General features: G+C 38.7%; 3 protein-coding genes across 5 annotated transcripts; 1 reads left to right on the top strand and 2 right to left on the bottom strand.

Moving 5' to 3' along the window:
• Positions 1-62: 62 nt before the first annotated feature.
• Positions 63-3,102, bottom strand: LOC144207834 (UDP-N-acetylglucosamine transferase subunit ALG13). Of its 3 annotated transcripts, none has more exons than XM_077733481.1 (5): positions 2,957-3,102; positions 2,629-2,684; positions 2,071-2,233; positions 1,776-1,914; positions 63-1,349 (listed from the first exon to the last, which is right to left on the bottom strand). In XM_077733481.1, exons 3-5 carry the CDS (start codon positions 2,102-2,104, stop codon positions 1,238-1,240), a joined length of 285 nt encoding a protein of 94 aa, XP_077589607.1. In that variant the 5' UTR covers positions 2,105-2,233; positions 2,629-2,684; positions 2,957-3,102; the 3' UTR covers positions 63-1,237. The 3 variants fall into 3 exon arrangements, with proteins under 3 accessions (XP_077589607.1, XP_077589606.1, XP_077589605.1); XM_077733480.1 differs by having other exon boundaries at positions 2,629-2,816; positions 2,957-3,100; XM_077733479.1 differs by having other exon boundaries at positions 2,629-3,096.
• A 321-nt stretch (positions 3,103-3,423) lies between these two features.
• Positions 3,424-6,952, bottom strand: rap2c (RAP2C, member of RAS oncogene family). Its single transcript, XM_077732813.1, has 3 exons — positions 6,048-6,952; positions 4,843-5,128; positions 3,424-4,518 (listed from the first exon to the last, which is right to left on the bottom strand). Exons 1-2 carry the CDS (start codon positions 6,318-6,320, stop codon positions 4,850-4,852), a joined length of 552 nt encoding a protein of 183 aa, XP_077588939.1. The 5' UTR covers positions 6,321-6,952; the 3' UTR covers positions 3,424-4,518; positions 4,843-4,849.
• Positions 6,953-7,611: 659 nt separating this feature from the next.
• atox1 (antioxidant 1 copper chaperone) lies at positions 7,612-9,404 on the top strand. The gene is made up of 4 exons (XM_077732814.1): positions 7,612-7,776; positions 8,482-8,557; positions 8,650-8,778; positions 9,118-9,404. The coding sequence occupies exons 1-3, from the start codon at positions 7,765-7,767 to the stop codon at positions 8,772-8,774; spliced, it is 213 nt and encodes a 70-aa protein (XP_077588940.1). The 5' UTR covers positions 7,612-7,764; the 3' UTR covers positions 8,775-8,778; positions 9,118-9,404.
• The last annotated feature ends 1,568 nt before the right edge of the window (positions 9,405-10,972 follow it).

The raw sequence follows: 10,972 nt of genomic DNA, 5'->3' as shown, positions 1-10,972 counted from the left end.
AATGCCTCGTTAAAAAAAATCTTTACATGATTTAATGGCAACATATTATACCTTTTTTTCCCTCCAAATAGCTCCGTATTCATACTGTTTCACTTGATTGTGTGCAACTGAAGGTTCAATAAATGTTGGTTCTATATATTTTGCATCCTTCTCTTGTGACCTTAAATGAATTTATCACTTGAAGACATCCAATCCAATGGAAGTGAGAAGGTCATGTTTATCACTGTAAATGCATCCAATGGGTTAATAACAGAACAGACGTATGCCTTTAATCAGTCCAAATAATTTAGCAGGTAACGTGACCAAGACTGAGAGTGCAACGTTATTAAATTACTTCTGGCTTTTGCGCAAACATCATGCGGATCCTATTAAAGAGCCTGACAGAACCGGTCTGAACACAAAAGATGTATTATCGAGTGGGATTCTAAATAGTGTCCCGTGTGAAGAAAGCGTCAAATATATTGAAACTATCATCCACTAACACTTCTCCCAGGTTCATTGAGAAACAATCATTTTCAATGATTAAATATCTTTTCCCATGTTGAGCTCACACTGAATTTTTAGCATCCATTTTTTGGCGGTGTTATGGGCAAGTTAATACTTCAAAGCCATCCAATTGTTAATAATTAGACTTTGGTAGATTACAAGAAATTATATTAATACAAATACATATGTATGGGAAGAAATACCCAGCAATACGTATGGAGGTTAAATTAAGCCTAGGAATATTTGCAAGTGACAGGTGCTTGACTATCAAGTTACCATGTAAATAGTGAGTAACCTGTTCATGACTTGCGCAATGGTCACGCAGCTTTTTAGTCTTTGGCAGCCAATGACAGCAATGGTGGACCCCCAAACCAAATGGATTAGACTTCTATCGCCGTCAATGGCAGGGAAATGAATTCAATAATTTTACTCAAGATTTTCCCCTTCTTTTTTTTTTTTAAACTTCTATTAAATTATTATAAAGCAGAATTGTGGGCTAGAGTATGTTATATTCATTTTTATTATATCTGTATATGGTTACTTGATTTCCATTTTTGGAAAAAAATGGGGGAATGATTGACAATTATAAAAAATGACTTAATTATCTTCTAAAACTGATTTATCTACCAGTGCTAATGTTGATGTAAGAAGTGGATATTTTTGGATGGAACACAGAAAAAAAAACATTTACCTACATTGCATACACAAGAGAGTGGACCAGATTAATGGTGGGGGAGGGCATAACATCATCTCACTTGAGTCCAAGAGCTTTGTCCATAAAATTTGCAAACTTCTCAGGCTGACCTGGGACGAAAGGCTTAAGGACAGAAAGGTCCATGCTCCTCAGTGTTTCAGTCAGCGTGCTGATAGACGAGAACAAGAATATTATGAAAAAGTATACAGAAATGTACAGATATATATGGTTCTGGATCGAAAGTTGCGGTGGAATACATTTACATCTTTGCCTCGCTTATCAGACAAGGTTTAAATTTAGGGTAATGTAAGATTAAAATTTATTTTTAAGTGTGTTTATAGTAATCTAAGTGAATTTCATTTAAATTTAAAGTTATGTTACGATGGCTGAAAATAAAATTGTAGGATTTTTTTTTTAAAAAATTGCAAATGGTGGTGAAATGTAATATGGAGAACCTTCAAACAATTGGTGTCCCACCCTCTAATACTTACCCCACTGTATTTTTATTGAGTTAAAAAAAATCCCATTTTGAGATGAAGGCACAAGATAAGGCAAAACCTTTTTTTTATTCATAGTTTGTGTCTGTATTACATACTTGCATGTGCAGTAGAGCAGATGTGAATCCTTGTGGAGCTGCCTTGCCAGTTCCAGCTGGTGGTTGTCCATCAGCTTATCATTGACCACCACCAGTAGGTCTTTTCCAGCACCCAACGCCTCCAAGCAACTTCCTGCCCCTGATGCCAAAGACATCCACATTCCTCAAAGGTGGACACAAACTCACTGCTTTTTATGTTACATCACATGTTGTAATGCTTATCTGCCACATGCAAAATGGCAGGAGGACACACGTGTAACATCAATTCTATAACCTGTTCAAGGTAGGTACTCACCAGCATGGCTGACAATGAGATCGGCCTCCTGCATGTTTGTCAAGATGCAGGGCTTGAAGCGGAATGCCTCCAAGCTAATCTGTGGAAAGTTCTGAGGATCTGGCAGGAACGAACCATTGCCCACCTGCAGAACCAGGCGCTCATAGCCACGATTCTTTAATGCCTGTTAGCAGAAGAAAAAAAAAGGTATAACTTAGAATACAGTATTCATACACGAGGGTTGCTGGAGCATATCACAACTGACAACAAGCAATAGCCAGGTTTCACCTTGAATAGGTTAAAACAGGAAAGGATACTATTGATCCTTTTTCCTGCTTGTTAAAAAATCTTTATCTCTGCTTTTTAACTTGAAAAAAAATGTAACTGACAAGTTTTGGGGATTTCTGGAGTTTAGGGAGAGTAGTTGTCAGGAGTCCCGGAATTAATCCTCGTCCTCCTACATCCCTGGTAGACTTTTTTTTTCAAACATTTCAGTTTTAGGGACATTTAAGAAAAGAATGGACAAATGTTTACATTTAATGCCACATCAGAAACTGTTTAACAAACTACTTAACTCACCTGAATAGCCTCGTGAGATGTGATTTCCTTGATTAAGTCTTCAAAACTTGTCGTGCCTACGGTCACAAAAACGGTCTTCATCGTTGTTCACGCCTCAAGCATTAAAACTTGGTTATTCGCACTAATGTGCCAAAAAATCCCCCTTGCTTCCACTCAACGTGGCTTTCAGATTGACACTTCCCGGTTTGCTACACGTAACGAGCGTTAAAAACAAACACAAAATATGTTGCCTCTAAGGCTCAGGAGAGGATTTAAACGCGTTTGCAGAAATGGTAAAACATGGAAAAACGAAACATGTCAAGATTTTAAGCAATTTGAGCAACCTTACTTTTGCGTTGACGTGCTCATTTGAATTTAATGATTTTGTTGTCACACAAGTATAATGAACGCCTCTTCCGTGTTTGACACGCCACTTCCTCAAGTATGACCCTGAATTGACAAAGTATGCGACCCTTAACGGTCGGAGGCTGAACTGCAAATTTTTGTAACAAGTAGTACTATACCACCAATTACTACAATTCAACCAATTTACGAAATAAATTACTAAAAATACACATTTTAACAATTAAAAATAGATAATTTCAATCCATGTAAAAGAAGAAACAAACTGTCAGACACACGGGTGTATTAATGACAAAAACTGTGTATGTGTATTATACACATACACAGATATAGATATACTATATCTATATATATAACGCATTTCCAGTCTCACTTTGTGATACTGCACTGTAATGGGTTCATTTCAAAATGAAAGTAATCTACTTGTTGAAAAAGAAGAACAGGACACCAAGATGCACCAGAAGTTATTTTAAGGCTCTGTTAAATTCTCATTTTACTGTTAAAAAAAAGAAACAATATACCTTGTAACCTGATGTCATCAAAGCAGAAAACGATTGTCAAAATAAAACGTTTAAAACTTACTACTCACATTAGTTTTAATAAATATGATAGTATTTAAAAAATACAGAAAGCAATGTTGAATCTTCTTAACATGATTCAATAAGAGTTATTGAACAAGAAGGATTGAAATAAAGACAACTTTTGGACCTCCTGCCATCGCGTGGTCCATGTGCGTGTGTCAAATTTCTCAAAATTTCACTTCAAAATGACCGAAAATATTCTTTTTTTTTTTTTTTTCAGCATGCAGACATGTGGATTTACTGCAAAAATGAGAATGATTATGTTCCATACAGTCCAACATCAACATTTGCTGGTACGGTGAAAAAGAAAATCTAAAATGGAAGTCAACTGTGTGCATGCTTTGAATCAAACATTTTTGGGATGATAAAATACTTGTCCAAAGTTCAAAAAGCATAGTTGTAGAAAAACACATTTTGAGAATTTTTGGGTGTATTAAACCATATTTACCTTCATGTACGCAACTTGTCCTCAATTCCATACATTAGCAAATGGCTTTTCGTATGTGAAGTAATAGAAATGATAAAAGTATAGAACAGCAATGATGAAAGCAGCTTTAAAAACAGCGCTGCGGCCTCACAAACACTCTGGTTGGTTCTCAAAGTTGAGAAATGATAAAAGTATAGAACAGCAATGATGAAAGCAGCTTTAAAAACAGCGCTGCGGCCTCACAAACACTCTGGTTGGTTCTCAAAGTTGAGGCGGAATTCTCGCTAAAACAGAAACAAAAGAAAAAGACTGAAATTGAAGAGTAGTCCCTCTGTGTTATGTCTCTTTGTCTAACTTTCAAGGCTTTTCCAGGTCGGCGAAAATGTCCTGTTAGCGGGATATCAAAAATAGTAGCTGCGTGTCAGTTGGCAGGTGAGCGTCAAAACGCTTGGGAAGCTTCAAAGTCAGGCCTGGCGGCCATGATGTGTGCCCCATAACCATTCGCTGTTCCCCTCCAGCTGATCCGGACAAAAAATGCATCTGGAAAGCAGACACAAGGGCAATATCTTTTAGCAAATACTTGGCTTTTGAACTACCACCATCAGGGCTGACAAAAGTTCATTGGTTGCCATTGTTGATGCTAGATGTCAATTGGAATCGGACTCGGAGAGTTGGCAGCGATCTATCGGCACTCGCCTATCTCAGTCCAAAGTGATTGGACTAGCACCATTAATGGTAGTCAAAGATTTAATTTATGAAGATTACAGTGACATGAACCCAGTGGTTTACTGTACACTGGTGTATAGAAATGTTCCAACTATACCTTGATGACGTCAACTAAATAGAGACGGCAAGTGTACCTACCTCCGCTTCACTGGACCACACAAGCGGTGCAACACTGCTCTTGCTTCTCGGGTAGTGAAGAGTAATTCATCTGGCGCACAATCTCGGCAAAGAGCTCGTCCACCATGGTCTTGCTCTTGGCTGAGGTCTCGATGAATGGACAGCCCCATTCTTGAGCTAGGGCGCGCCCGTCCGAGGCCGCCACCTCACGCTCTGACTCCAGGTCCACTTTGTTGCCTACCAGGATCAGCGGCACCTTCTCGAAGCGTTTCACACGCACTATTTGGTCTCGCATGGGGCGGATGTCCTGAATCCAAAGAAATATAGTCACACCTCTAGTTATGAATGGCTTTTTATATGCAAATGAGTGACTTGAGATACGAAAAAGATTCAAGTTACGAAACTCCCCAAAAAGTAAATCCAATTCCATATCCGTCATTTTATTTTGAAATTTTTTTTGCCAAATAACTTCTCTTGTTACCATACTAAAACTTTCAACTCGTTATCAACACTCAATGCTATGGATGTCTCGAATGCACATTTTTGAATGAGAGATTGAGTCCCCTCATTTTAAGAATGTGCTGATGCCAAGGAGAGCATTATAAAAGACAATACGTACTCCGGCTTGCACCACTTCAACCTGCTGCCATCTAGAAGGCGCTACAGAGCTCTAACAGCCAAGACAAACAGACTCAAGGACAGTTTCTTCCAAAGAGCCATCAGCAGACAACACAAGTTTTGCACCTAGGACTTAGTCAAGACCTATTACTACTACTACTACTACTACTACTACTTATATTACTTGTATTATTTTGACCACTTATTTATCTATTACTGTTTAGTGATTATGTATTAATCATTACTAAATAATGATTTTCTATGTATTTGCTTGTTTGTTGTTGCATCTATAGACTCAGTGAGTGGTGCACTCAACAATTTGGCACTGTTCGTCTCCAAAACCATGGACCTCATCCTGGACTTCAGACGGAACAAGCCTGCTGACCTCACTGGACTATTTATTTATTTCTTATTTATTGATTATTTGTTTGTCTGTTTGTTGTTATTTGTGGTGAACGTTTTGAATCTTATTATACTTGTATAATGACAATAAAAGCATTCAATTAAATCCATTCGATTTGGCAATATCTTGGAAATGTCACTTCTCATTGGCAATAAAGGGGGTTCACTTCATGTGACTTTGATCTAAGGTATCGATGAAAGCTGACCTGGAAAGATTGCTGGTTTACCAGACTGTAGACGAGGATGAAGCCCTGTCCATTCTTGATGTACAAGTCCCGCATGGAGGCGAACTGTTCGGTTCCGGCCGTGTCTAGGATCTCCAGCACTGACGGCGAGGAGTCCACCTCGATCTCCTTTCTGTAAAAGTCTTCGATTGTGGGGTCGTACTTCTCGATGAAGGTTCCAGTGACAAACTGGACGGTCAGTGCAGATTTACCGACGCCGCCGCTACCCAGAACCACCACTTTGTACTCCTTCATCTCGGCCAGCTAACTCAGAGCGGCTAACAGATTAGCTGCAAAAGGGGCCTCTTACTCAAATCGGGAACCAAATGACGAAACAAAACGGCGTCTAGTCGTGCGAGTTGAGTATCCGCGCGTTCATAGTCGTACTCGATACGGCCACTTTATTAAAAAAAAAAAAACCTTGGAGCGAAGATTAAAAAAAAGTTGTTTTCTTTTAACTCTGCCCGGTAGTTAGCTTGTGGCTAAGCGTTCGCGCTCCCGCATGCCCGGAGCTTCCTCAAGGGTCCGGGCCGGTGACGGAGAGGCCCCGCCGGGGAACGAAACGTCGAGTCCGAGTCGTTCCCCGCATGCTACGGAGCCGGTCGGGACAGTTCGGACGCAAACGGCGGGTTGGTTGCGTCCGGCCGAGGCCTGCTCGTGTTTCCGGAGGCTTCTGTCCACCTCCCCTCGGACAAGACAAGGCAGCGGGAGCTTCCTGGCGTGCTTCCGGCTTGAACACAGAAGAGTTGGACCCAGGAATCTTGGGATTTAAAGAGGAAATCCCAACATCTTTACTCCGCTTTTCAGGAGCGCTCGGCAATGATCCTCATCGAGTCGGCGGGGGACCTGGAGCCTATCCTTGGCCGGCTCTGGGTGGGAGGCGGGCGATGTCCTGGAATGGTCGCCAAATAGCCAATCGCATTAAACCCCCCAAATCAAAATAATTCAAATGGATTTGGGCGTCCTTTGTCGTCAATGGCAGAGATCCACGATCAGCGTTTTCCCAATATGGTTACAAAAAAATAAAGAAAATACCATATATTTAGGAGTTTTTCGTCTGATGAACTTGTCAAACATACGGGTGCAAGGGTCTCAATGAATAAATGATAATCTGTCACAAGAAAACAAGTTACAAATACATAAAAAAAATGACAAGAGCTGGGGGTTCCCAATTCTTATTTAATCATTCATAGGGCAGCCCGGTGGTGTGAGTGGTTAGAAATTGCCCCTGGATATAAGTATGAGGGTTAATTGTTGTTAGTCTCATTGTACCCTGCCATTGGCTGGCCATCAATTCAAGCTGTCCCCCGCCACTGGCCACTAGTCAGCTGGGATGGGCTCCAGCACCCCCGGAGACCCTAAGAGGTTAAAGCGGTTCAGAAAATAAAATGGCTTTTACTTTGGAAACCTTAGACAAATTGGTACCGACTGCTTTATTGTGGTTTCCAATACACCACATAATTCACATTTTTGTTTTACAAATTTCTGTTTATTTTAATATTCTTTATTTTAGACTTTATGTCAGTCTCTACTTTTTTTGTGCTTTACTTTTAATAAATGCGGCACGCCAAACGGAAGTGCTGTTCTTGTACACAAAAATCAGCTTGATTGGGAAACCTAAATCAAGTGGTGGAATATTTGTGTTTTTTTGTCGTCATTCTGTGTTCAAAGTTCATCTGCGCAGAGGCACAGAGTCATCATGAGCATGCCCGTGAGTTTTTTGAACATCTTTAAATCATCATGACATTTTGACATTATTTTTTTGCATGTATTCTGACTATTTAGCATTAGCGTCGAAGCCAAATCTACTAGCTTGCGAATCGGCGGTTTATTGTTTTGACGCATAACTTGATTTATCACAATCTTTAAACGATATCAAAAAAGGAAGCAAATATCCCCAAAAAATATCAATTCAATGGTACGAGTGGTTTGAATTAATACGCCAAAGAGACGTTTCTGTGCAGCTCAAGATATATTGATTGTGTCATAGTCAGTAGGTCTTTCCACAGAGCAATAGAAAAGTAAATATCATGCTATTTATGTAGGAATGAAATAGTCAAACTAGTCCTGGGTGATGTGACTAAAAATGTTATCACGATAAAAGAAAAAAAAACATTTGTATTGATGACTATCACATCTTCGGTCTTTCAAATTGGAAACTTCAAATTTCTTTGAATAAGTAAATAAATTACTTGTCAACCACTTATGACAGTAACTACGTTGTCTTACTTAAAAAAAGAAAGTATTTTGTGTTGTTTCGTTATCAAATAAGAGACAAGACAACACCAAACCCTATGAAAAGTAATGAATTAAAACCTAAGCATTTTTTCGTCTTATCACCCAGGTATAAGTCTAGCCAACCATCCCAAAATTTCTGTCATGTTACATTTAAAAAAAATCTTTTTTTTTTTTGCAGAAACACAAATTTACCGTGGCCATGACGTGTGAAGGATGTTCGGGCGCCGTCAACCGAATCCTCAGCCGTCTGGAAGGTGAGCCCACCCTTCTCCGCTAAAATACCTGAATACAATAAAATGTTCGTTGACAAACTCTTACTTTTTTTTTTTTTTTTTTTTTTTTTTAGATGTGAAGTTTGAAATTGACCTGCCCAACCAGCTGGTTTGGATAGAGTCGGACAAGGACGCCGACTTTCTGCTGGAGACGCTCAAAAAGTGCGGCAAATCCGTCACCTACCAGGGCACCCAGTGAACAGGTGATAATGACATTGTATGGGATTTTTTGGGTGCCAGGGACGGCTGATTCATTTGAAATCAAAGGGCTCTGCAGCGAATATAAGAAAGTAAGTCTGGGCCGACCCATCACTAAAAGCACCATCGATAGATAACATGCATAATTTGTTACGTCCACCTGATGCTAGCTTCTTTGAATCATCATGGAAGTGGTTTATTATGATGAAGTAGGCGCACCACACAAGCAGATACTTCTCATCAAATATGGATTTGCAGCCAGCCCCTCCCACTTCAAATGAATCGCTGCCATTATTGGAAGCCATTTCATTAAATATGCTTATTGTTTTCCTTTCTTTCTCAAGGCTGTCAACCTTTTGTTGCCATATGAAGAAACCAGGTTCAATGATGATCTTTTATTTGTTTTTTTTTTTAAATAAAAAAATATTAAATGGTCATGACTTCAAGCATTCCGTGCGAAAACAGTGAAAAAGATAAGCTTTTTTTTGGAACTCAAGCCACCATGATCAACCACTAACACTAAAAAAACAAAAACTAAACAGAAACAAAGCACTCACTCTTCTTTGTATAAAAAAACTAATTCTTGGTTCTTAATTGGATGTTTTCAGTGCAATAAAGTTTGATATTTCAATTTCCTGTTTTGAATTTTCCTCCAATTATTATTGTTATTATTATTAGGTGTTATAATTATAAAGAATTGTATTCCTATATATTTTTAAAAATTAAAACATTTTTATCTATCATTTAATTTTTGTTTTATACATTTATTTTTCATTCGTATTTATACCCACAACTCTGACGAGAATTAGCGGTTAAATGAATCCATTTGTATTCCTATTTTAATGATGCATTTATGCAATGCTCGATAAATTAGGCATAATTAAATTTAACTAAATCTTTGTTTTATATTAATGCTTGATATTCTTTCAGTACTTTATTTTTATATTCATATTATTTTCATTGTTTTTATTTTTATTATTCTAAACGTATACATAGATTATTATATAACACATGTATAAACTTAATTTAAATAACTTGCATGCAATTTTCATATTTGCATTAATCTTTTTGTCATTTGTTTTACCTCTATTTTTCAATGTCATTAACCATGATTCCCATTGCTAATGTTGTGTTTTTAATTTGTTGAAATATACAAGGACACGGTATTAAAAACACAAAATTATCGCGAAAATCATCAATCATAGACCCCACAATAAATATTAATGTGGAACGTGTATTTTCAATTGGCAGCATTTTCATCTACAATACCGCCAGCAGGTGGTAGCAAAGCACTTGGTCTTACTGTGTCAATACCGATGTTCTAGCATCCAATCTTCTTTTTCCTGTGAAGTGAAATAAGTTCATCATTAGTTAACGTCCAATACATTGGGAGGGCCAGGCTGTCAACGAATGAATATTTATTCATTCACTGCCAGATATTCAACCACGATGCCTTCAATTTTAGAAAGGGAGGTAAATTAGCATACCTCACAGGTCTGAGATTGAGGATTGAAACCCTGTTGGGTTCTCTGACCTTCCTGTGTGGAGTATGCATGTTCTCCCTAGGCCTTTTTGGGGGCTGTCTCCAGGTACTCTGGTTTCCTCCCACATCCCAAAAAAAAAAAACATCCAGGGTAGGGTGGTTGAAAACTTTAAAATGTCTTTAGGTGTGTGTGAGCGTGAATGGATGTTCGTCTCGTTGTGTCCTATGATTATCTGGCAACCAATTCAAAGTGTGACCTGCCTCCTGCCCATAGTTAGTTGACCAACCCCACGACCCTTGAGAGGATAAGCGACTCGGTAAATGAATGACTAAATACTGTACTGTGGTACCTCGACATACGAGCAATTTGAGATACGAGTAAAATTTTGAGCAGATATTTATCTTGAGATAGGAGATAGATTTTGATATACGAGCAGACAGCGGACGTGAGAGGCTGCTCATAAGAACATCATGGGCACTGTCTCTCGTGTGTAATATCTCTGCGAGCACTGGGTGGAGTGTTGCATTTTTTTCTGTATTTTTTCCCTTTAGTCAGTGCGAATGGCAAATATGCTACTTTTCTATGGCAAGTGGTCGTGCGTTAACCTATTGTGAGGACATTTGTGTGCATCATTTTGGGAATACAAAATCAAACCCCTCGATAATGACTGAAAGTCAGTTTGGAGACGGGGCAAATGGAGAAAAAAAGGTATCAA

Source organism: Stigmatopora nigra, chromosome 14, assembly GCF_051989575.1.
Source record: "Stigmatopora nigra isolate UIUO_SnigA chromosome 14, RoL_Snig_1.1, whole genome shotgun sequence".
Lineage (NCBI taxonomy): Eukaryota > Metazoa > Chordata > Actinopteri > Syngnathiformes > Syngnathidae > Stigmatopora > Stigmatopora nigra.
This window is presented reverse-complemented; position numbering and strand designations above follow the sequence as displayed.